We start from the raw sequence: 24,086 nt of genomic DNA, 5'->3' as shown, positions 1-24,086 counted from the left end.
TTATAGGATATTTATATGCCACAAAATCCATTGTTGTAGAACATATAATTATATCGTAGCCTTTTTAATAATGTATTTTCTAAAAAAAAAAATTATTATATATTTTGTTTTAAATGTCAAGTGCAATAATTAAAAATTGATTAATGTTAACTTTAAAATAAATAAACTTAGTTAAATTTCATATAATAGTAATTAATTAATTAACGGATGTGTTGACTTTAACCCGATCAATTCAACTTAAAAAATGAGTAATTATAATAATCAATTTATATTTATAGGGTGAAATTTTTATGTATTTTGTTTGACAAATATTTAAAAATACGATATAAAACTAACTAAATAATCAATTTCGTAGAGATTGCGATTTTATCCAGCGGTGTCTAAAGCGGGTTAATTGAGAGTGTGATTCAAACAACAGGAACCGGTGGCAGGAGTTACAGTCATGCTCGTCTAGGGTGTGTTATTTGAGGGTGCGATTTTGACAATCGACACTGTCCGATGAGTGTTACGGTCATGCTTGTCTAGGGCATGTTATACCGTCTGATGGGTGTTATGGTCATGTTTGTCTAGGGTGTATTATATGAGAGTATAATTCTAAACAACATGCACTGTTTGATGGGTGTTACGATCATGTTTGTCTAGGGCATGTTATGCCGTTTGATGGGTGTTACGATCATGCGTGTCTAGGGCATGTTATGCCGTTTGATGGGTGTTACGATCATGCGTGTCTAGGGCATGTTATATCGTCTAATGGGTGTTATAGTCATGTTTGTCTAGGGTGTGTTATCTAAAACGCAATTCTAACAAGAGGCATAGTATGATAGGTGTTACAGTCATACTTGTCTATGGCATATTACACCATCTAACAGATGTTACGGTCACGTTTGTCTAGGGCTAGGGCGTGTTATTTGAAAGTGCGGTTTTGACAACAGGCACGGTCACATCCCGACCCATAAAGCATGCTCATGATAGAATATTTGCATTTTAATGGCATACACTTCACAAAAGCTTTTCATATGAGATTTGATAAGAAAGGGTGTTAATACATTGTAATGAAAGACAAAGAAGTAATATTAGAATGGTGTAAGCCATTGAATTTCCATCTCTGTATCCCACAAAATTAGCAAGAATATCAGGTTCGGCTGTTGAACTAAGAAACTTCTCTCTTAACCTCTCTAAAATATCGGATCCCCTTCAACAAATCACCTTCTGCCAGATCCTTTCATATCTCAGTTATGGGTTCTCCACAAAACTTCCACCAATTTGGCGTTCTCTCCCTTCCTTCTTTCCTTGATTCTGAAGTAGCAGAGGCATATAAGCACTGGTGCAGGGGAAGGAGCCTTCTTTTAGAATAGGAAATGAATTTAGATGACATAGTTTTGAGGAATGTGATGTCTGTGGAAGAAGCAGAGCTGGTACATAATAATAATAATAATAATAACCCTTCCTCTTCACCTCCTGCCTCAGCAGCAGCCACGGCTTCGTTGTTTCTCGGGAAAAGGGCTGGCGATGTCGAGCCACAGCCCGATCTAATGACCGAGGTTTCAGCCTCGACAGAAGGGATGGAATGGATGCATTACCAACGAGCATTACTCATTGATTCCAAGTTGCCAGCTTCTCAAGCTGTTTACAATAATCATGGGAGTGTACCAGATATTGGTGTTTACAATTTGCAGGCTATGTCGATCACGACATCCGCCTCGTCCAACTCCGATTTCCATGAGGGTAATTCTGGACGGAAACGAAGACAATTGGATGATATAAAGGAGAAAACTATTGAAAGAAGGCAGAGGAGAATGATCAAGAACCGTGAGTCTGCTGCAAGGTCCAGAGCCAGGAAACAGGTAAATTCATGCATCTATCTTTCAAGTTTCCATCAAACACAGGACAAATATCAACATTTTTCGTGATATTAATCATACGTTTGTTCGTTCTTCGTTCGTTCTAATCCTCGTTCTAATCCTCTAGGCTTATACGAATCAGTTGGAGCATGAGGTGTTATGCTTGAGGAAAACAAATAGTTGGCTGAGAAAGCAAGAGGCAAGTTCATCTAAACAGAGTCATATTTTCAACAAAAAACACAGCTGAGTGGATCTATTTGATTAAGAAACTGTAGAATCCTTTTATTTTTTCAGGAAGTAGAAAGAATGTTCTTGTCAAATCCAATTCCAATGCCTAGATATCAACTGCGGCGCACAAGCTCAGCCTTCTTCTAGCTTTTGCTCTTCACAAGCACACCTCTCTCTATTCTCTTCTCTTCTCTTCTCTTCAAGTTTTTTCCTAGATAGAAGCTTTTACTTTCTTAGTTCTTTGTGCTTCATGTAGAGCAAATATTCTGATAGCAAACCTATCTGGTTATGATAACAATGCAGCTGATTTCCTACCCTTTTGCCTAATCATAATTCATGCCACTAAAATTTTAGGTATCCCTCATGTTCATCAGTGATATCAGATCCAGATTATATCAGAAGGCAAGGATCTTCTAGAGGAAAAGAATACACAAATCATGATCATTTTATTTCTTTTTCACTATACAAACAAAGGACACATACAGAATCTGACTCATTGAATAGGAACTCAACAATATAATACACTGGCAGTAATACTTGAATCATATAGTCGGAAGGGGGAAGGGGCGACTACGAAAGAACAAGAGGTATCGATGAATTTAACTTACACGAACAAAATTGGAAGCAATGTTCAACTCCCAAACAGTGTCCAGCTTTTGTCTGATCACAGCAGAATAATGTCAAGAACCCAACTAGATTAATGCACTCCAGACAGCCCCATTCCCTTCACCACATTTTTCGTGGACATGCTTGATCCTCTCAACAGATTTGCATATTCCACTGCAACTCCAGTCAAATGATGCAACGCATACATTGCCTGCTTGTGCCTTCCACTCACAATCTGCAAATGTTTTGTCTTAGAAGAAAAACAAAGCTTTGCAATAAAGGAAAAAGAATTTGCATATGGGGTTTGGGAAATCGTTTGTTCTTTACTTCGCGATCGTCCATATATAAGTAAAACATTACCAGGTGGCGTCCCGCAGCACATGTTACGGTCGTCTATATGCTCGACTTCAAGGCCTATTAACCAAGCACCAAGGGACACATCTTCATTGGCATACTTGTGCAAAATTGGCCTGCATCACAAGTTTCAACTCTTTGAATTAAACTCACATAATCAAGAAGTGGGTACAAGTTCATTATATGAACAAAGTTGAATATATTAAGAAACTTTACATCTCATGTTGATGCAAGAATGATTTTAATCAAAGATGTGACTAAGATGATGTGTTTACTTTACATAACTCTAAATGCAAGCATAAACGCTATATCCTTACTCATTGACCGCCATGTAGGTGGCTAGATCTTTCGAGATTGCGTAAATCTGCCCAGTTGCATGTCTGAAATACTTATTTCCCTCCTCTCCAAATTTCCAGTATTCAGGTTCATGGTATTTGACACTCCTGTGGTATAAAGAAAATGCAAAATTATCATCACATATCCTTTTTAAGAATGCACAAAACAAACAAAAGAATGATATCAATGTGCAAAAAAGGGAAGAAATGACAGAGACAATCAATCTGCAATGAACATGATAGATAGACAGTCCATGATAATTACTTGGAAGAAAGAACAGGTCCAGATTTCATGCACCCGATATAGACTCGGGGCTTCGAACGGTGGTAAGCAAGAGTAGTAGCTAGCATCCCTAGATGAGAAAGAATTAAGAAACTCAATCTTGATAAATGGATATTTAGTTTTCACAGAAGTTGAAGGAATAACAGCTTAAAAACGTGAAACATACCTAAATTTACATGGACATCATCATCTATCTTAACATAGAAGTCAGCATCCCATCGAGCAACGGCAGTGGAAAAGAAGGATTTTGTTTTTGCAGACAATTCGTGATACCCTTCGATATGTTCCTGAACATAATGATCCAGTTTACAAGCTGAATGTCTAATCATTCCTTGTTATCATAATTACTCCATGTAAATTCTCTTACCAGCCTAAGGAAATCTTTGTGCAGGGCATCTTCTGAATCAATTGCACGATCCAAAATGCTGTTGGAAGTTGCGCTAATCAAGCGAAAATCAATGAGGTTAGTTCCATTGAAAACAAGGAAGCAATACCAAACTAGTTATATAATGCATCAAGATTGAACTGCACAAATATAAAAGGACCAGTTCAAGGGAGAAAAGGCTAGAACGACTTCCACATAACAAGGCTACTTTCTGAACAAGGAGATATAAACAGTATGTTCATCACAATCAGAAAGGCCAGTCTAAAGTTGGTTCTCATCTATACTAAAGTACTCAGAAAAAGAAGGTGAAAAGAGAAAGCTGGCAGATTGACGGTTCTTGCTGCCTTTGTAAAAGAGAACCACCAACAAAGAACTTGTATGGCCCATCTATTAAAACAGGGTTTTGAGTGACAAAAAGCAATCCAGAAAATGTCCGTATCAGATTGTAAAACAGAGAACAGTACCGTCTTGTTGTAACAGCCCAACCCCACCACTAGTAGATATTGTCCTCTTTGGGCTTTCCCTCCCGGGTTTCCCTCAAGGTTTTAAAACTCTCTCCTAAGAAAGAGATTTCCACACCCTTATAAGGAATGTTTCGTTCCCCTCTCCAACTAATGTGGGATCTCACAATCCATCCCTGGGCCCAGCGTCCTTGATGATACAACATTCGATGTCTGACTCTAATACCTACCATTTGTAACAGTCCAAGCCCACCACTGGCAGATATTGTCCTATTTGGGCTATCTCGAAAGGGAAAACCCAAAGAGAACAATATTTGCTAGCGGTGGGCTTGGGCTGTTACACTTGTCGTAGTATAGCTTGCAGTTTTGCCACTTGAGTTCTACGTTGGACCATCTTATAAAGTAAACAGACCACCACACAACACTCCTTAGCGTGGAGGAGAAAAGTTTCTGCTTGTTCTATAAGTTTACACCCCCATCTCATATAATGTGAAAATGACCATGAATCAATTTTTAGTTTCTACTGCCTTCCTCTACACCCTTCATTAAAAGAAGAGGAATTTTAAAGCATTCTTCAAAATTTCCACACGTTTGGTTAAATAGTCAAAGAGTAAAGCTTTCTGAAAACACCCAACACATTAAGATGGCCTTAAAAACATTTAATCTCTGCTTCTCCCAGCATCTAATTTCAAACAAGTAGCTAGAGCCAAATACACCACAAGAAACGCAATTATACCTATGGCCAATCATAAACCGAACCACAATCCCCTTCTCTCGCTCCAACTGGAACAGCTTTTCACCTGACCAAACATCAAGCTATGTTTTAGCAGAAACATAACGTTAAATGGTCAAAATGAGACATAAGAACAGTAGGTAGGACCAAGATACCTCGAGGCATCCATGTCTCTCTGACCGAATCTCGACGCCTTCGGCTACTAAAAGCTGTGTTTATCCCAATCACCATTAACATTTTCTTCTTCGGCTGGCTGCCTTTACCAGAGGATTCAATAGCTGGTGTGTAGCTATCAGAGGAATGCATCTCGGGGGAATTCTTAGCCTCCACCAAATCCATGTTAAGCATTGTAATTTTCTTGTCCAAAGATCTGTACACCTCCACGAATTTGTTTCACTGTTAAGCCAAAGTGGAAGAATGAGGAAACGAAAAATTGAAAATAAAGAAGAATTGCACTAAACTGGATTGCTTCGTGAGTTCTATAGACTGCAGTGATCACATCCCTTTTTTCCGCTGGCTTCAAAATTTCCAAGAAAAAATAAATCAGACTAAACAGGCAACAGAATGAGTCGTAATATGTCAAACACTCACCATCTTAATCGAGCTATCTTCAGAGACGATTTGAAGTTCCTGTTCATGTCGACGACGGGAGATGACCTGACCATCAGATTCCGGCACCAACCATAACCTACTGCAAAACCCAGAAATCCAAACCCCCCGATCAACAAAAAAACCCTATAAAAACAGAGAATCACAACAAATCAAAATGAGAAAATAGAAACCTGTTCGTGGCGATCATACCGAAAAGGAAGAATGAGAGACAAAAGAAAGGAATCCATATCACAGAAATCTTTCTAGTGCCACGATTCTTCATCTTCCGGCTAGCTGTGGACGAGCAGAGGAATTAGCAGAAGGATTTATAAGGTTAAGGAAGAAAGTGGAATCGAATTGGGATTTCTAGAGGTCAGAGTGTCAACGGTTAGGCTGCGGAAGGAAGAATTGAGCGCCATTTTGCTGCTCTACGCTAATCACGCCATAATTACAAACCTTCCTGTTCATCCTTGTTCTAATTCTAATAAACTCCCGTCTCTGTGTTTATGTTGTTACTAATCTTGATTATTTTTTTTAATTTTATATTCATACGATAATGCTGACGTGGAATATACAACCACTTTGCCCAATAATTTATTTCAATTGGCTGATTTTTAAAATAACCTTGAAATGGTATTTGATTTATTATAATAACCTGAAATTAAAATAATTTTGAGTGTTGAAGTAAGATAGCAAGAGGATATTTTCTATAAGGAGTTTGTTTTTAATATTGTATTTTCAAATTATAGCAAAAATAAATATTGGTTTTTCGAGTGAGTATCTAACCAAATAGATATATTAATTTAAATGCGAAACTCACGTTTAATAGATAATCGAGAAAGAGTAGGTGAGACATTTGTTCGTGTGAACTAAATGGATTCGAGGATCCATCTGGCCTATGAAGTATGTGACATGAACCAAGATCTTGCCATTTATGCCACATTAAAAGAAAAATCAAGGTTCATTTGTTTTTAAATTGTTACAGATCTTGAGTGTACGATAATTTAGAGTAAAAAGGTGTTTTTTTAACGTATTTTAAGGTTTGTTTACATGGTGGCTAATTATAGAAGTATACATAACTGCTAAGGTCATAAAATAGTATCAGAGTCAGACACTAATCAATGTGTCAGCAAAAATGTTGGGTCTCGAAGGGGATGGATTGGGAGGTTCACATCCATTAGAGAATGGAACGAGTGTCAGCTAGGACGTTAGGTGCCAGAGGGATGGACTGTTAGATCCCAGTCATAAACCTCTCTCTTACATCCTCATTTTAAAAATCTTGAGCTGAAACTTGAAAGCTCAAACAAGACAATATCTTCTAGATCAAATCTCAAATAAGTATTATTATCTAAATGTTTAATTAACAAGATAATCCAAATCTTACTCAAACTGTACCAACCAAACCAATGTGAAAATGTGGAAGATGGGAGTTCCTTACCCATTGAGATCAAACCTTCCAACTCTGACTCCTCGTAACCAAACCCCTGCTCTCTCTGTTCTCTTCCTCCATTAGCCATTTCAAGCTCTTCTTCACCTTCACCTCTGTTTCTTCTTCCTCCTCCGAACATCCTTCCTCCACCCAACTCTTCGCCGGAGCAGACCTGCAGCGCATAAGCAAAAGCGCGTTTCTGGGCGGCGCCATCGGCGGCCCAATCGATGCATCATCAACTGTACAGAGACCGTTGCCGTCTCTCCGGACCCCACTTCCCTGTAAAACCATAAACCATTTAGAAAACGCCGTTCTGGAGCCATCACTCCCCTCGACAGCCACGTCCTCTTCTTCTTCGTCTTCAGAGGTGAACTCTGCTTCAGGGAAAGCTCCGAAACACCCAAAATCAAACCGTAAGCTCCGTAAACACGTTAAGAATTGCATTATATCCTTCTTGAACCCTAAAGATTCGACCCAATTGAACCTCCTCCGCCGTAATTCCCTCCTATTATGAATTCTCTCTATCTCCTCCATCACCGATTCCCAGCTCTTCCTGCTCTTCGGCCTCATCTTAATCTGCCCTGCACAGGTCACTTTCGGCGACGACGGTTCCGACACCTCAGACCCCCCCATCGTCTTCGCTTTGGCCCAAACCACCGGACTCTCCGCCGACCTCCTCCGCCGGTGATAACGGCGGAGCTTGTTCGAATCAGATGCTCTGGCAGGACTACAGAGTGGGTTTGGCATTAAAGCGAAATGCGAGCGAGAAGGGAAACAAACCAATAAATCCGGTGAAGGGTTCGCTTTAGTGTCTCTAATTAATTTCATGGTGTCCTAGAAAGAGGAAGATTCTGGCATTGGAAGGTTTGGGATGTGGGGTTTTTAAGGACAATTTTTACAGAGGAAACAGAGGAAGAAGAAGAAGAAGAAAGGTGAGTCAGGGTCTGGTGTTTTGGACCCCTACTGCTTTTTGTTGGATGTGTGTGTGAGAGGGTCTACTTTATTATCTGTAAAAATTTAAGAACACTCCTTTTTGCCTGCCTGAGATATAGAACAGGCGGGGCTGCGGTTCTTGTAAAGACGCACGAGCCTTGTTGTATTGCCCAATCATTCACCCAACTTGGCGAGCCCACGCCATAAAAAATGCCCTTCCTCTCGCACAGTCGCACTCACAATCACACTCACGCGTTGCCCTGAGTCTAAACCCGATCCAATAGATATTGTCGACTTTTACTTTTGAGTACTCTAAGCTCACACCTAGCCGATATTATCTTATTTTGCCTTTTTCTTTTGAAGTTCTACGGGTTCTCCCTAGTCTAATATCATTTGTAAGAGCCCGAGCCTACGGCCAATAAATATTGTTCACTTTAGCCTGTTACGTATTAATGTATCCAGCATCTAGTTCGAAACCGGGCTCTAATACATTTGTAATAACTCAAGCACGCTGCTAAGATATTGTTCGCTTTGACCCGTTACATATCAAGGGAATCCAGCGTCTTTGCTTGCACACAAAGCCTAGCTCTAATACCATTTGTAATAACTCGAGCACACTACTAAAATATTGTTCGATTTGACCCGTTAAATATCACCATTCGGTTTTAAAACGCAACTATAAGGAAAAGGTTTTCACACCAATGTGAGATCTGACAATCATTTCTGATGCCATCACTAGTAGAATTTATTTGTTTTGAGTCGTTATCTATTCAGTCTCACAGTTTTAAAACGCGTATGTTAAAATGAGATTTCTACGCCTTATAAATAATGTTTTGTTCCTCTCTTTGGTCCATAGAGTATCTCTGTCCCATAAATATTATTATTATTTGCTCAAATTATTTTTAATGCTTAATATTTTTATAACTAAAAAGACACTTTTAGGGTTCTTCCACTCCCATCTTTCAAAAAGTATAGCTGTGGGTAACATGGCATTATTGGTGTCCCTTTAGTAGGGAAATATCATCATTTTCAAATAACTCCATTTTGACTAAGCTTTAATATTTTCTAATTATATTTTTTCCCTACTAAATAATATTAACTTCACGTCATTATATTCAGACAATAAGCTTTTATAAGATTATCATTAACTTATTTTAATATTTATTAATAAAAATATATATAATAAATTATAACAACTAAATTGAAATTTCAATAATAAAAATAACCTTTTAATTTTACCGTCTCTAAAAAATACTCATAAATTTATAAATATTTTTAAACTTTAAAAAAATTCTCAAAAATATTTTTAAATTTTCAAAAGTTCAAACTACTCGAACACCTTTAAACTTTTTTAAAAACTTTAAAATTTTTAATATATATATAATTACTGTTTAAAAAATATTCATAAATTTTAAAAAGTAATATTAAAAAGTTTGGAGATAACTTATGAGGTATGATCTATTGTATTCGTCTATATTAACAGTAAAAAAAAATTAATTTTTTTTAAAAACAGTGTTGATGCTATTTTTAAAATTATATATATATAGTTTTACCCCTATTAACTTTAAAAAGTATTTTTAATTTTTTAAAAAAGTAAAATATATTAATAAAAACCTTAGTATTTTCAAAATTTAAGAATATTTTATAATTAATAATATATTTTTTAATTTAAAGTGTATTTAAACCTTAATTTAATGATATTTTTATTAATTTAGCGATGGATTTAAATAAAATAAAGTGAAATATAGTGAGAATGCAATTATGGGCGTTGAGAAGCAAAGCAATTGGGAGTTATTTGTGGTCACAAATTGGGGCCTCCTCGTGACTCATGACCGTTCACCTTGCACTTTAATTTACATGACTTTGCTTGCCTTCCAATTTAAAATTTCAATATTTAATAAAATATTGACCATCGTATTATATGTATTAAAGTCGTCACTTTCATCTTACAATATTGTTTTTTTTATAATTATTTTCAATGTATTTTCTCGCTCACATTTTTTAAAATATTTCTCTCAAACATGATTCGAGGTTCGAGCTTACACAAACATTGTCTATGCAGTCCGAATTTCTCACAATTGACTTGTTCGCTAGGTTAGAACAAGCGTTGTCCTACTACTGAAAAAGTGCAATTGTAATAAGTTCAGTTCAACGGATAAAATATTAATAACTATTTAAAATGTGGATATTTTGATATAAAATAAAGTATTTATAGGATTTGTACGTAAAAAAGTCGTCATTAATTATTACTATAATCATTTGGAGCTAATTATAGTGTATGGTGGTAATAATTAACGTTACTACTAAATAATATAAAAGTAATCCATCTCATTTTATATTCTCAATCAATTTCATTTGGTGATAAATTGTATTATTTAATAGACTTAATTATATAAAAATATACATTATTAAATTATAATAATTTCAAATATGTTTATTTAATTCGTGGGACGTGTACCGTAAAAATAAATAAAAAGAATCATTGTTTGGATATCTCTAAACATGCGAGATCATAGGTACCTTGCAGAACGAAACATTTCTTATAAGGGTTTACAAACTTATCCCTAGTATAAGCGTTTTAAAACTGTGAGGCTAATGATAGGCTAAAATAGACAATATTTTATAGCGGTGGGCTTGGGCCAAAATAGACCATATTTTATAGTTGTAGGCTTGGATTATTACAAATGCTATCAGAGCCAGACATCGAGCTGCGTGCCGGTGAGAACGCTGGCTCTTAAGGGGAACAAATCTTCTTCTTTTTTTTTTTTTTTTTTTTTTTTTTTTTAATTGATAGTCTGATGACGACAATATGTAACGAGCTAGAGCGGATAAGGCGAATTTGGAGTTGAGGAGGGGGAGCTATGTTGGTATGAGGCATTTTGGGGAAGCCCAAAGCAAAGCCATGAGAACTCATGCTCAAAGTGGACAATATCATACCATTGTGGAGATCCGTGATTCCTAACATGCTATCAGAGTCATACCCTAAACTTAACTGTGTCAATAAAATCCTCAAATATCGAACAAAGAATTGTGAATCTCGAAGGTTTAGTCAAAAGTGACTAAATGTCGCTTTGTTCCAGCTCCTGAGAAAGGAGTCGAGCCTCGATTAAGAGGAGGCTATTCGAGAGCTCCATAAGCTTCCGGAGAGGCTTATAGTGTACTTGATTCGAGGGGAGGATTGTTGAGGATTATTGGGAGATTATTGGGAGTGAATCCCACCTCGGTTAACTTAGTGGAAAATCATAGGTTTATAAGTGAGAAATATTATTAGTATGAGGCATTTTGGGAGGCGGGATGAACATCATTCAGTCCTGTATTGCATTTCTCGGTTGTTATCGATTCTGTATCTTCTCCGTGCAGATTGAGAGGCATTTACAGAGACATGGAGGCAGATTCGAGCAGAATCAGGCGTATTCCCGTTCCTGCTATGGCGCAGTAAGTGTATACTTCTTTTTTTTATTTTCTGGAGTTTTGTATTGGAACAATGTTTGATTGCATTTTCAAGTTCTTCGGGAGAAATCCGGGGACATCGGTAGCTTACTCGTTCCAGATCGGACTAGCCTGCCAATTCGGAATTTGATAACATAGTCAAATAAGACAAACCTCGCGATACCTGTAATTCTTATCCAGATGTGTGTGAAGCTTATCCTAGGAAAGGTTGGGCTCTGTCTCATCCAAATCGATTATCGTGCTTCCAGATACATAATCCATTAGCATCGTTTCAGTCGAATACTTTTAATGTTAGCAACTAGTTTGAAATGAGAAATTTGCTACATGATTATTAGCAGATTAACTTTTGGAGGTGATTTTCCAGGTGTTGTAAACCCTAAGTACGGGTAGGATTCTTTTTGTTTGTTTGAAGTTTGGTAAATCATCCTTACTCGGTGGAATGTTCCAATATTTTATCTTATATTTTGAATGTATTTTTTGCCTAAATCCAAGACTCACTAGTGTGGATGAGGGAGAGAAGAAAGAACTTAAGTTACTCATTTGCCAATTTTTCTTAACTTTTCCATGAAGGATATGCTGTCCTTTGGATGGATCGATGTGTGGGAAATACTTTCAATGAACATCGTATGCATATTTCCTGGCCCCTTGATTCTCTATCTCTCTAAAGTTATACTTCGATGCTATGCTGTTCTGTGTAACTCAACACTTGAGGGGCATAGAAGGAGAAAGCTTCCCAGCTCTTTTCATGGAGTTGTTTTCTTCTATAACCTGTCTCTTATAAAGTTGGGATCTTCTACTTTTATTCTAAAGTTTCCTGATTTCAATTTTTATGCAATGCTTTGATTCATGCTCCTAAATGGCTTTTGCGGCCTTGTGATATGTCTCAGATTTTTTCGGGTGTCTTAACTTCCAATCATATTGCATTTTTCAGGTGACACTCACAGAGGAGCAGATCTCTTTCTTTCACTTCTTAACAAATGCATGCGCCATAGTTGGAGGTAATTTACAAGAGTTATTTGAAGCTTAATCAGTTAGATAAATTACCTAAACTTGCAGCAGTAATTTAAACCCCCAAAAAACATGCACATAAAGAACTATAATCATTTTTCTTCCTGGCCAGTTCCTTCGCTCTTTCTTCATGTGCATGTTTTTTGGGGGCGAAGGAAAAATGTTCTTCTTCACTCTTTCTTCATGTGCTGGTTTTTTTCTTGGTAGACCATTTTTCTTCCTGGCCAGTTCCTTCGCTCTTTCTTCATGATATGGTTAAAGGGATACATGTTAGAAATCACTATCTCAACGATGAAATAATATTGAAATAATATTGTCTGTTCAAATCTAGTAGCTTTTAATTTTTCCAGAAATAGATGCTAATCATAATTATTAGCCATTTATTTAGCCATCCTTAACTCTTTGAAGTACTCTCCTACCAATTCTCAACAATACCAAGTACTCTCCTACCTATCCTCAACAATAATTTGTCCAAAGAGGGGAGTATACAGGTTAATTATAGGATATCTTTGGTCCATATTACGAAGTTGAACTAATCATTTGTTTTACTGCAAATATTAGACAACAGTAACAGACCAATCAAAAAATGGTTACAGTTACTACAACTATAGAAAGAAAAAAGAACACCAAAATTAAACCATATCATGGTCTACCAAGAAAAAAACCAGCTGACCACGAACATTTTTACATGATATTGACACAATGCCCATTTAAAAGAATTTGAGCCTTGAGTCTCTGCCTGCAACCTCAAAAAAAGTCCGTTGCAGGTGCTGTTGAAGATTTGGATCGAATTATTGAGGTAAGATTGATGCCCAATCTATCTCAGAAGGATATTTCTCTAGCATTGAGGTCTCCCAAGCTAGATTCTGATCCCATGGCAGCTCTGTGAAGTCAGGAAATGAAAGATCTGATAAAGGTGAAGACGCTGCAGACCCGTCGCTCTCTGTCACAGCCCGCGACGAGGAGTTCTCCACCTTCACAGCTGCTGTGTCTGCAAGGGAGCAGGATTGGGACCTTGACTTCTTAGCTGCAGTAACAGGCTTCTTTGAGTTGCCTTGTTTCTGTGGCTTGGCCAAGTTATCACAAATTGCTTGGAGCTTTGCATCAACTGAGGAATGTAGAGGGTTATACTCGCCGAATTCGCCTTCAACGCAGGAGCCTTGGTGCTTGAGGTGGGGGAAATTAAGTCTGGCAGAGTCACCTCGAAGCTTGAAGGCTGCCTTATCATATGCCAAGGCAGCTTCTTCAGCAGTGTCAAAGGTACCGAGCCAGAGCCGAGTTCTGTTCCTTGGGAGTCGGATCTCGGCCACCCATTTTCCCCAATGCCGTTGCCTGACCCCTCTGTAAAGCTTAGTGGGTTTTGAAGACGAACCCACTTGCTTCATTGGGGTCGGCTTGGGGCTGAGGAAGTTGGGCGTTATTTGTTCATAGCAGGGTAGCCGTTGATGGTTTTGTTGCTCCAAAGCAAAAGGTAGTGGGGTTTGGTTTTGAAGAAGATTGACTTGAGGTTGGGAATGAAGGTTTTGAGGTAATGATAACTGATGGGGTCCAATTGTGAATGGCTGTCCAAAACCAACAAGGTTTTGGGTCGAGAACCCATCTGAAAATTCTGGGTTCATCGAAGTGGAGCAGCCATTTGAGTACAAAGTGGACTGTTGAGGGGCAGAGTGAGAGAAGCTGAGGTGGTTGTTGGTACAAGGAGGGAGATATGGTGCTGGTGATGAAGAAGAAGAAGAAGAAGAAGATGGAAGATTTGTAGAGAGAGAGGAAGCAACTTTCATAAAAGGTAAAATTGCTTCCATTAGTTCACCACCAAAGTGGTCTGTTTGAGGTCCTTCATTGTAGAAATCCATGGCAGTTACCATTACTTCAATGGTCCGCCAAAAATGAAATGACCCCAAAAGGAAAAGGGAAAAAAGAAAAAAAAATAAGTATCTCTTTACAGATGAACCTGATTCTTGTTAAAATAGAAAGAACAGGCCACCACTGAAAATATCAAAGAGGTCTGTAAATAGACAACCCCTTCAACTCTAAAAAGAAATAAAAAACAGAAGAAGAAGAAGAAGAAAAGGAAACCAACCTTGAGGGACTAAATTCACCCTCCATGCTGATTGACCATAAGAAGAAAAACAAACGAAGTAACCTAAAGAAACATGGAAGAAAAACACACACACACACAAATCCTGGATCTCTGAGAACACTTGCCTTTGCACAATCCTAAGTTTGGTTATTGTTCATTCCCGAAAAGACAAACCCAAAACCCAGAACCTGAAAGAACATACAATGAACAGAAAGGGATTCAGATAAGCGGGGAGTTTCAGAAGGGGGAAGAAGAAGAAGAAGAGGAAGAAGAAGGAAGTTCAAACTTGAAACACAGTTTATTTTGGTTTCTAGCCATTCTGAACTCTCACTGTCTCTCCGCCTACAATGCCTATTCCCCACGAGCAGCCTCCAATTTATAAGCCTCTAATGCCTGAAATTCACTTACCTTAATCACGGCGTCGTTTAATGATCTCAGTTATCCGCCGTAACTTAGCTTCATAGTTACGCTCATCGTCTCCTGATTCTCCTAAAAGTTTCGCTGACCAAAAAACTCTCGTGTTCACACTTACTGACAAATATCTTAACTCTTTCATTTGCTTTGTAGATAACGATTCATCCCCCTTCTCACTATTCTTGATTCTTCAGATCCTGTCCGTTGGATATCATCGGTATGAAGCTGGTGGATGGCTGTGATTCAATTACTCAACCTGGGAGCCCACACGGTTTTCCAAGCTTTGTGTCAGTTTATTGGATTGCATCCTGAATTTATTAGCAAGTGGGGCCAACGGGTAAGTGGAAATTTTGAATTCTCTATTTTTATTGTGTAATTATGAGGCTTAATTCTGTCACTAATGTTCCTAATGAACACAATCCACCCACTAATTATGATTATAGTAAAAGTTAAGTATTATTATTATTATTATTATTTTGTGCTAAACATAGAATTTACTTCTGGAAATAACAACATGATTATATGGGTGGATGAAATACTCTCGTGGGTTGATTCATGAGAACATTTGACGAATTTTATAATAAAGTTGAGTGTTGATATGATGCTTAAATGGTGAGAACGTGCATTTATTATGCATTGAATAAGATAATTGGAATAATAAAAAAGGTTGGTCAATGGAGCTGTTTAAACGTGTCTACGAGTCACGATGCTGGAATTTTCCCAGGGAGCTACAGCATAGTTGGCTATCATAGAGAGGATTTAAAACATGGTACTTCAAAGCTCTGTTGAGCCACTATTTGAGGGCCACAATATATCAAATCTTCTTTCAAGCCTCAATTTGGTCTTCATTTTATATATATATATATATATATATGGAAGTCTAAAACAATACTATGCGAGCTTATACTTAAAGTAGACAATATCGTATTATTGTGGGATTCATGATTCCTAACAATATATATGTACACTTCTTGCTCTTTTATGTTTGTGTTTAGACAATTATATTGTTAAATGAACACGACTCTATACTTTACACAGTGGTATGATATTGTTCACTTTGAGCATAAGCTTTCATGACTTTGTAGCCCAAAACACTTCATACCAATGAAGATAATATTCCTTGATTATAAACCCATGATCATTCTCTAAATTAGCCGAGCGGGACTTTCATCCAACATATATAATTCAAATTAATTTATAAATTATACTTTTTTCTAGTTGAGTAATTATGCTAGTATAAAATTGAATGGTCAACTGAATAGTTAATGAGAATATTTGAATGGGGTGATATGTAAAAAATATCTTGGAAATCAATTAATTTTGATTGTGGTTTTAGTAAAATGATTCTCTCAAATCTACTCCAAGGTTTAAAAAAGAGACAATTTGTGGGGCCACGAATTCAAGAGATAAGTGATGATGATGATGATTTGGAACTCAACGGCTGAGATTAATGCAAATATGGGGGGCCATGCAGTCGCCGGCGTTGAATTCAAAGGGAGGCGACCAACGGGCGACACGACAGGGAAAGACTTTTGGTATTTGGAAGGAAAGCTTAACCATGGTTAGTTCTTTGAGAACCATAGTTAAGGTCAGGTTACGGAGGGAAGAATAAAAGTGGGGGTAGAAATGGAACAGGGCACGTGCATGGAGGAGGAAGCTCTTGGGCTCCGGCGCCTGATCCTGCAGACTGAGCCGTGGGTTTTACTCTTGTGAACTGGCCCACGCGCATTCCATCTCAGTGCGTGGGACATGCGATGGCAAGATGATGTGAAGACCACGCGCTCAGTGCAGCGTCTGAAGAGAAAGAAGCGGGAGAGGATGGGAATTGACCAAATTAGGGCTGAGAGAGAGGGAGGGAATCCGGAGTGGATATTGGAGCATGTTGAACGGGACGAGGGTAATATCGAGACTTTGAAGATGTCGGTCACGTGCCTGCCAGTCTGCCTATGACAATCGATGAAGGCGCTGTTTCTTAAATCATGTTATACGACTAAATGAAAATTAATATTTTTTTTTTGTCAGTTAAAATCCTTCATTTCAATAAAAAGAGACAAAAAAAAAAAAAAAAAAAAAGTCATAGTTCCTTATACAACAAATCTGCTTAGATGAATTATCAAATTGCTGTTAGTTTCTTTACATCAACGATTATACAAACAAATTAATTCATTATTACTATTATTTTGATCTAAGTTTTGACCAAAAAAAATGAGAATATTAGGGGATATGGGTAGAAGAGTAAAGAATAATTGGGTTGAAAGAATAAGCATTGAGTGCAGTTTCAAACAATTTATTTCCATGTTTCTTGCTTAAAACACAATCTGTCCACTTAAATGATAAATATAGACAAATATGAGACCAAAGAATACAAAGACCCAAGTATCAAGGCATAATTCCAAGGATCTCTTCTCATAGTAAATAAAGGTAGCAAATAAAAACAAAGAAAGAAAAAAGCCACAACCAAAGATTCGAGTTTACAATTCGAACTCATTCGATCTAAGTTCAAGAGCGAAAGAAATCACTGAATGGATGAGAGGGAAACGAAAGAAACACCTATAGATTGGCTTATAGATCCAAGAAAACGCGAAGCAAAAATGAAATTAGTAGAGAAAAAAAAAAAAAAGATTCGCATTTTTTGGGATATTAATTAATTTGTGCTATTTTTATGATTTGCTTTGAACTATTGTACTTGCGATTTCAAGCTTCTGTAACGTGTGAATCTAAAAGATCTCTTATTTGTTCTATGCAGGCTGAATTTTCTGAACTTCCGTATACAAGTACTATGCCTATGCTCTATTACCCCTTTTTCAGACCCATATACAAACTGTTGAAGGGTGGGTTATTTACGGGTAGAAGACTTGGTTCCAGGCCAGGCCAGGCATTAAATCATGGAGTCCAAATACCTATTATCACGTCTTCTGTTGAACTCTAATAAGCTCCCGTAGGTTCGATCAGACACGCCAACGAATAGAGATTCAGCATCTGGGCTGAAGCATATGCCCGCTATTTCTCCAAACATATCAATCTCTTGCCCTTCAATATAACCAGATTGGGTATCAAAGATGTGGACGAAGTCTGCTGGCTCAGCCATGGCCATAAATCTACCATCCGAGCTGAATTTTACAGCTCTTATAGCCCCCATCCTCCCTTTAAGAACAGCCATGGACTCTGACATTTTCCTCACATCCCACAGCCTACATGTTGTGTCTTGGTTTCCCGTGGCCAAAATTTGACCATTTGGGTGCCACGCGGAGGTGAAAGAGTAGTCTAGGTGCCCTTGAAGGCACCCAATAGCCTGTTCAAACCTACCATTTAGTATTCTACTATTTCTATTGCCCCTTTCCATTCTCTTCCTAAAATGATGCACAATAAATATCCACTGAAAAGGTAAGGCAAGAAGTACTCACTCGGCCAGAATTCGCATCAGTGACCAAGCAACCTGGACTGTCCCCAAGAACAGCAAGCAACTTGCCATCAGGGCTGACGGATGTGTTCTGTAATAAGAGAACGGTGTAAGGGCACAGTCTAGACACTCAAATTATCAAAACAGTAACAGAGAAAAACCGACTGGATGGCACTCACATTTACGGACCAGTCGAACGGGAAGCAGCCAAGGGAAGAAAAATTCTCGGCATCGTAAATCCTGACTTTGGCATCATTATTCGCCGTCATGATCCTTGTTCTACCACTGCAATAAAAGAATGATCATTAACTGTGGTATTAACTTTTTGTATGCTAGTAGGAAACTCAATGGGCTAATTTTGCCCATTGATAGTGATGCTTACGTTGAATCTCGATAAATATCCACAGCATTAGTGATGGCATTGTCGTTTGCTGTAATTTTTGTGCAGAATGCAACCTCAGGATGATTTAGGTACTGAACGAAGCATAAGAAAGACAAAAATCAAATGTTCAGACCCACAAGGAAACTGAATATGAAGTTATCAAGTGTGTGGTCATATGTTTTTAACTCTCGACTTGCACACCTTGCAAATAAGTTCCCCTTGAAAACCACCGGCCACAATCAGATTCTCTTTAACCGCCATAGTGCTTATCTGTACTCTGGAAAGTGGCTGAGACATCAGTCCAGGGAGTTTCTGCACAAGCCATCAAAACTATAATCAATCAATATGCGCATTCAAATATCTGGAAAGGATGTCTTCACAACGAAGCACCACATACCAAAGTGGGAACTACTGGTTTAGCTACATTTAGTACTTCTTTGCTCCTTCGAAGCAATGAAGACCAGTGCAACACTGAATAGTTCTGCATTAAGTATACGTCATGCTTTGAAGTCGCCCATAACAGATTTCTCAGCTGCACAGATTCAAAAACAGAAGTTGTGGCGACATCAGTGACTGCCGTAGGATGTTTAGGAGATAAAATCTTCAAATTTAAGATAACAAAACGAGTAAGAAATAATGAATAAATAAGATTCTCTGGTGTCTGCTTCAACAAACTCCAGAAAGCGAAATACTTGACTAACTTGTCAGCTGGGACACTCTAGAAACCTAATGCCATCGCTCTGTTGTGACTAACTGACTTCACTAATAAACTTTAGAATACTAAAATGTCGTCAATTCTGTGATTAATTGACAGCACTGAATTTCACATATGAACAAGGACAACACAACTTTGAGCAAGTAAACAAACAATTCACCAAATCACCCTGCAGAGTGCTGATTCCACACAGCAGGTGAAAATAAAAACCAATTGCTTGTATAGAAACAACAAGACATTATAATTATCAAGGACACCAAAAAGCTATATAAAAGAATGAAAACTAAAAGAAAAGTTCCAACAAAACATTGGAAAGAAGAAAGTACACAAAATAAGGTAAAATTAGAGACCACAACGATGCTTTTAGGCCTTGCAAAGTAACTACGGACTCGGCCACCACCAGACAATCTTGAAACAGAAACAGAAACGTGGCATACAAACGCATAGGTTAACTATGATAAGTGAGGCCCACCCGCTTGGCAGAGGCTGCCTCCTCCCTTCCACCCCACCCCAGGACTCTGAGCCTTGTTTCAGAGTATAACACATGCAGTTTTACAGTCGCATGAGATAATCTTCGAAGGATACAAGATTTAAGACTTATGATAAATACAATCTCGCTGAGAGAAATACAAAGACAAGACATAATTAAATGTTTGACTAGCAACTGGTGAAAGTGAACACAGTCTCCAGAACTGAGAAATTGAAATTCTGTCTAAAAATACAATCATGTATCAAATTATCAAAAGCAATAAATCGAAATTAAAGAATAGTAAAGACTCCCAACGAAAATGAGTGCGTGCTTTGGCCAACTCAACGAAAATTATAGTTGACACGTGTAGATGCCAACATTTTTAACCAAAAAATAAAGTAGAACAACATAGGCCAAACAAAATAAACTTAATAAGAAGAGTATCAAACAAATTATCCAAGTTGAAGCATCGAAGCGGAACTTGCATTTGAAATACATCATTAAGTGCGTAAGGGGATAAATAAAATATTTCGATGACAAACCCCTAAGTGTAGGGCATCGATAACATTTAACTAAAGCAATTTTCATACAGCCTCTTATGCCTTAAATGCTCAGATGGTTTCCTGTCATACCATTTAAAGGTTGCGCCAGCTGCTCAGTTATAACTCCCACCTGCGTTACATGCTGAAATAAAGTGAAATAGCAGTCCTAGATGACAGAGAGAGGTTAATTCCATATATCATAGTTAGCAGCCATTAAAGTAACACATCAACAACTTCCTCAGTTCGAAAGAAAAAGTAAGGATACACATCAAAAGAAACGTTGCATCAACAGGGAAAAACAGAAAAATTATAAAAACAAAAGTTGACTGTACAGTTATCATAATTGCTCCACAGAACTAGTTCACCCACTTGGGAAAAGCAATAACAAAACAGTGTTAAGTGCCGAAGGAAATAGTAAATACCATAAGCATAAAGCAAATCTGTAACTAAATGATTTGAACACCCACAACCAATAAAAGACTAGTTCTATTGCGCTTGAATCCATGGTAGAGGAAGACTCTTTAAGCTGCAATATGACTAATATTGGCCGTGGGAGGAACTGATCCTTTGAGAGAACACAGAATCATAAATTAAAGAGAAACGTCTTCCTGACCAAGTATATTAAGATTAATTGGGTGGAAGTTACATTAAATGAGTTTGGGCACTAGATCTCCTACTCCTACTTTGATATTATGCTAAATCACCCTTGAACCCAAAATCTTAAGCAGGTGAGTTCAGGGTAAATTTGATTTTATCAGTATCTTAACACCGACGACTCATCAAAGCCACTACGTCAGGCGACCTTTTTTTTTTCCAAATTGAGCATGCTCGGTGGATAAAGCACCACCCAGCAATGGTTGGAGTAAAAAAATTAAAATAAATAAGGATAAACTTTTAAAAAATAAAGAAAAAAAAGAAAAGGAAAAAAGGACGATGCAGAGACATCGTAGTCCACCTCAATCAGATATAAGAACAGCTCCAAACTAAACAACCTTAAATACGAACATCTAAACCGAAAATAATTATCCAGTATGATAAGAAGAATAAACAAATGCAATGAATAAGAATCTCAACCTGGAAATGCACAATTGTTGACTTCACAAGCCTCGTATTGAACTGAAAGTTATAGAAAGCATGTCCCATCTCTACTCTCAAGCATTCCTGTTCAACGAGAAAGGGCAAGAAAACCAACTGATTACATACATATGTAAAGCGTAAGATAGTTTATCGCATGATATTTAAATGTTTATTCTTCAATCATAAAAGTGTTTGTTTTCAATTTCTGAAACGTGATAAAGGAGACTAGCCCGGGTGGCTTACGAAAAAGTGAATGAATAGTAAATCGATATTTTATATTATTTAAAAATCAAGAAAGTAAATTGGGAATTACATGCGATAGCTAATTTACTTGAATCAAACGCAACTTGCCAAACGAAATCGACGTCTCCCATTCTCAATTTGTTTGATTGAGAAAAGCGATTCGCTCATAGTTATAAAAGAGAGAGAATTCCGCAATGGCTCAAAAAAAGTAAGATAACGACAGAGCCACTGACCTTTTCGAGGTCTTCGCGAGGGCGTGAGAGGTTCTCGTAGTTTTTGTACTGTTTCAAACGTGTCTCGCGGCACTTTTCCCTTGTAAAATGAAGCCTCTCCCAAGGTATGCCTTGTATATCTTTCCCATTTCTAGCTTCCAACGCAGATGTATCAGTTCTTGACTTGCTCTGTCGAAGCCGAACGTCATTTTCTGTAATTGTTTATTCGATCCCCTAACCAAAGCAAACATGAAGGGAAAAAGATGGAAAGGCACGGATAATTTACCATCTCAAAATCCTCTTCAAAATCATCGTCCATAGATTCCGCGTCGCTGTTCCTCTGCGTTTCGTCGTCACCAAAAAAGGAGTCGTCATCGAAATTATCCACGTCGTAATAGTCATCAACAAGGTAATCGAGGAAATCGTTTCCCAAATTTTCCATGGATCTGCAAAATGAGATACGTAATTTCAAGTTTTATATCAAGGAACAAACAAAATCTCGTACCACGCCTGAACCGAGGCCGAGAAACACACAGCTAAAAATGAGATTCAAAAAACGATAACAGAAGAGTATATCCAAATCATTCCAAATTCATTACACTCCAATAAAAGTCATCTCAGGCACATCATAAGTGAAAAATTACCAACCTAGCAGAAACGAAGAGCAGAGTCGACAAAAACAATACATATAAACTAAATATAAAACACCGCAGAGAAAAATTATGCTTACGAGTGTTGAGAAACCGATATAGAATTCCAGGAAATGAAAATCGCAGCGACGAAAGATAAAATGGAGAACGATGAGAAGAATTCCACACAAAAGCTTCTGAATAAACCGATTGAAAATGCGTTCTGGAAAAAAAATCAAAGAGGAGATGGAACAAAGAGATTCGAAGAGCAGCAAGAATTTCCGGCTCGGAAGAATTGAATCGGAGAAAAAAGAGGAAGATAAAGGAAGAAGATGGTTACATAGAAAACGTGTAGAGAACTTTGGATACAAAGAGCGAGGGAAAACCGAGAGTGAAGGCAGTATATATAGAGAGAATAAAAGGATAGAATCACAGGTCAATGGGTCGGGTCGGGAACAAAGTGGGACCCAACCAACCGCCCATCTTACCGGCACAGCCTTTTCAGGGCCCACAGTTCGCACGTTCGGTGCTACACGTGTGAAGGCAAAGCAAAGGCAGCTTCTTCAACGGAAATAACTAATAACATTAACCGCTAAGAAGAAGGATGAGAAAGGACAAGTGTCAGTTCCTTGTCTTCAGCAGTTGAATAAGTGCCCACGTGTTTGACTCATCAGCAGTTGTTGAACACGCACGTCAGCTTCTCATGGGTCCACGTGGCCAAGTTTGATTCAGCTATGTAACACTAACCATCCTCCTTGTCCAAATGCTTCCTTCTACCACGTTCTACCAGGGGGACGAAGAGATGAGTATTATCGATGTGGACAAAAATGATGACGTCACAAATGAATAAAATAATTAATTAGTATGTGTAGTTAATTGGAGGATTGAATTAATTAATAAAAATAAGTTGAAAATAATGCGTGGAGGAGTTGAATGGGAATTTAAATTAAGAAATTAGATTTTTATTTTTTATTTGTCATACTTAAAATAAAATTATTTGTCGGTAGAAGAAAATTATATGGTTTATTGTTTGGGCCCATTTGGGCTGGAAAGTGGAAGACGAATGAAAAGCCCAGTATTTATGGGCCCAATGGGCCGTTGATGTAAACTAGTTATGGGCCAAATGGGCCGTTGATGAAAAGCCCATTAAAGTATTCCTTAATGTTAATAAAATATTTTATTAAGGATATTTTTTTTTTCTAAATTATATTATTCTACGCACAAAAATTAATTAAAATATTTAGCCATAACTTTTTTAACAACGTACACCTTAATTTAATATTATA

At 37.6% G+C, this 24,086-nt stretch overlaps 5 protein-coding genes and 1 pseudogene across 15 annotated transcripts; 2 read left to right on the top strand and 4 right to left on the bottom strand.

Moving 5' to 3' along the window:
• Positions 1-1,053: 1,053 nt before the first annotated feature.
• Positions 1,054-6,243, bottom strand: LOC111797505 (beta-1,3-galactosyltransferase 7). 6 transcript variants are annotated; one of them, XR_015421427.1, is made up of 12 exons: positions 6,009-6,243; positions 5,818-5,917; positions 5,688-5,743; positions 5,382-5,596; positions 5,230-5,293; positions 4,015-4,087; positions 3,814-3,934; positions 3,630-3,717; positions 3,347-3,472; positions 3,036-3,145; positions 2,678-2,910; positions 1,054-1,731 (listed from the first exon to the last, which is right to left on the bottom strand). XR_015421427.1 is itself a non-coding variant. In XM_087124752.1 (11 exons), exons 1-11 carry the CDS (start codon positions 6,098-6,100, stop codon positions 2,762-2,764), a joined length of 1,194 nt encoding a protein of 397 aa, XP_086980878.1. In that variant the 5' UTR covers positions 6,101-6,243; the 3' UTR covers positions 2,497-2,761. The 6 variants fall into 6 exon arrangements, 2 of the variants coding, with proteins under 2 accessions (XP_086980878.1, XP_086980879.1); XR_015421429.1 differs by lacking the exon at positions 1,054-1,731 and adding an exon at positions 1,891-2,392; XR_015421430.1 differs by lacking the exon at positions 1,054-1,731 and adding an exon at positions 1,891-2,291.
• Positions 1,359-2,273, top strand: LOC111785282 (uncharacterized). The gene is made up of 3 exons (XM_023665687.2): positions 1,359-1,844; positions 1,969-2,040; positions 2,136-2,273. The coding sequence occupies exons 1-3, from the start codon at positions 1,359-1,361 to the stop codon at positions 2,214-2,216; spliced, it is 639 nt and encodes a 212-aa protein (XP_023521455.2). The 3' UTR covers positions 2,217-2,273.
• Positions 6,244-7,133: 890 nt separating the features above from the next.
• LOC111797241 (uncharacterized) lies at positions 7,134-8,608 on the bottom strand. Its single transcript, XM_087124754.1, has one exon. The coding sequence runs from the start codon at positions 8,072-8,074 to the stop codon at positions 7,265-7,267; it is 810 nt and encodes a 269-aa protein (XP_086980880.1). The 5' UTR covers positions 8,075-8,608; the 3' UTR covers positions 7,134-7,264.
• A 2,865-nt stretch (positions 8,609-11,473) lies between these two features.
• LOC111797577 (uncharacterized) lies at positions 11,474-15,733 on the top strand. The gene is made up of 4 exons (XM_087124959.1): positions 11,474-11,614; positions 12,200-12,253; positions 12,561-12,627; positions 15,285-15,733. Exons 1-4 carry the CDS (start codon positions 11,474-11,476, stop codon positions 15,371-15,373), a joined length of 351 nt encoding a protein of 116 aa, XP_086981085.1. The 3' UTR covers positions 15,374-15,733.
• On the bottom strand, positions 13,155-15,244 carry LOC111797576 (ethylene-responsive transcription factor RAP2-13 pseudogene; annotated as a pseudogene).
• Positions 15,734-17,797: 2,064 nt separating the features above from the next.
• Positions 17,798-23,177, bottom strand: LOC111796463 (Transducin/WD40 repeat-like superfamily protein). Of its 6 annotated transcripts, XM_023679078.2 has the most exons (10): positions 22,902-23,177; positions 22,458-22,617; positions 22,193-22,360; positions 21,714-21,800; positions 19,311-19,445; positions 19,115-19,225; positions 18,914-19,005; positions 18,711-18,816; positions 18,536-18,622; positions 17,798-18,423 (listed from the first exon to the last, which is right to left on the bottom strand). In XM_023679078.2, the coding sequence occupies exons 2-10, from the start codon at positions 22,611-22,613 to the stop codon at positions 18,010-18,012; spliced, it is 1,356 nt and encodes a 451-aa protein (XP_023534846.2). In that variant the 5' UTR covers positions 22,614-22,617; positions 22,902-23,177; the 3' UTR covers positions 17,798-18,009. The 6 variants fall into 6 exon arrangements, with proteins under 6 accessions (XP_023534846.2, XP_086981040.1, XP_023534849.1 ...); XM_087124914.1 differs by lacking the exon at positions 22,902-23,177 and having other exon boundaries at positions 22,193-22,383; positions 22,458-22,598; XM_023679081.2 differs by lacking the exons at positions 22,193-22,360; positions 22,458-22,617; positions 22,902-23,177 and adding an exon at positions 20,730-20,769 and having other exon boundaries at positions 21,714-21,806.
• Between the last annotated feature and the right edge of the window lie 909 nt (positions 23,178-24,086).

The sequence above is a fragment of the Cucurbita pepo genome, chromosome 6 (genome assembly GCF_057944985.1).
Source record: "Cucurbita pepo subsp. pepo isolate OVF chromosome 6, ASM5794498v1, whole genome shotgun sequence".
Classification (NCBI taxonomy): Eukaryota; Viridiplantae; Streptophyta; class Magnoliopsida; order Cucurbitales; family Cucurbitaceae; genus Cucurbita; species Cucurbita pepo.
The sequence above is the reverse complement of the archived record's forward strand: the minus strand, read 5'-3'. Positions and strand labels throughout refer to the sequence as shown.

What these genes read in the sequence shown, in the direction of transcription:
- LOC111785282 (XM_023665687.2), top strand. Translation starts at nt 1,359, where the DNA reads ATGAATTTAGATGACATAGTTTTGAGGAATGTGATGTCTGTGGAAGAA. An exon ending in GGTCCAGAGCCAGGAAACAG is followed by an intron (nt 1,845 to 1,968) that starts GTAAATTCATGC and finishes CTAATCCTCTAG; the next exon opens with GCTTATACGAATCAGTTGGA. An exon ending in GTTGGCTGAGAAAGCAAGAG is followed by an intron (nt 2,041 to 2,135) that starts GCAAGTTCATCT and finishes TTATTTTTTCAG; the next exon opens with GAAGTAGAAAGAATGTTCTT.
- LOC111797505 (XM_087124752.1), bottom strand. Translation starts at nt 6,100, where the DNA reads ATGAAGAATCGTGGCACTAGAAAGATTTCTGTGATATGGATTCCTTTC. An exon ending in TGATGTCCATGTAAATTTAG is followed by an intron (nt 3,718 to 3,813) that starts GTATGTTTCACG and finishes TTTCTCATCTAG; the next exon opens with GGATGCTAGCTACTACTCTT. An exon ending in ACCTACATGGCGGTCAATGA is followed by an intron (nt 3,146 to 3,346) that starts GTAAGGATATAG and finishes CTTGTGATGCAG; the next exon opens with GCCAATTTTGCACAAGTATG.
- LOC111797241 (XM_087124754.1), bottom strand. Translation starts at nt 8,074, where the DNA reads ATGAAATTAATTAGAGACACTAAAGCGAACCCTTCACCGGATTTATTG.
- LOC111797577 (XM_087124959.1), top strand. Translation starts at nt 11,474, where the DNA reads ATGAACATCATTCAGTCCTGTATTGCATTTCTCGGTTGTTATCGATTC. An exon ending in AAATACTTTCAATGAACATC is followed by an intron (nt 12,254 to 12,560) that starts GTATGCATATTT and finishes TGCATTTTTCAG; the next exon opens with GTGACACTCACAGAGGAGCA. An exon ending in TGCATGCGCCATAGTTGGAG is followed by an intron (nt 12,628 to 15,284) that starts GTAATTTACAAG and finishes TTTGCTTTGTAG; the next exon opens with ATAACGATTCATCCCCCTTC.
- LOC111796463 (XM_023679078.2), bottom strand. Translation starts at nt 22,613, where the DNA reads ATGGAAAATTTGGGAAACGATTTCCTCGATTACCTTGTTGATGACTAT. An exon ending in CTCGCGAAGACCTCGAAAAG is followed by an intron (nt 21,801 to 22,192) that starts GTCAGTGGCTCT and finishes CTCGTTGAACAG; the next exon opens with GAATGCTTGAGAGTAGAGAT. An exon ending in GATATTTATCGAGATTCAAC is followed by an intron (nt 18,817 to 18,913) that starts GTAAGCATCACT and finishes CTTTTATTGCAG; the next exon opens with TGGTAGAACAAGGATCATGA.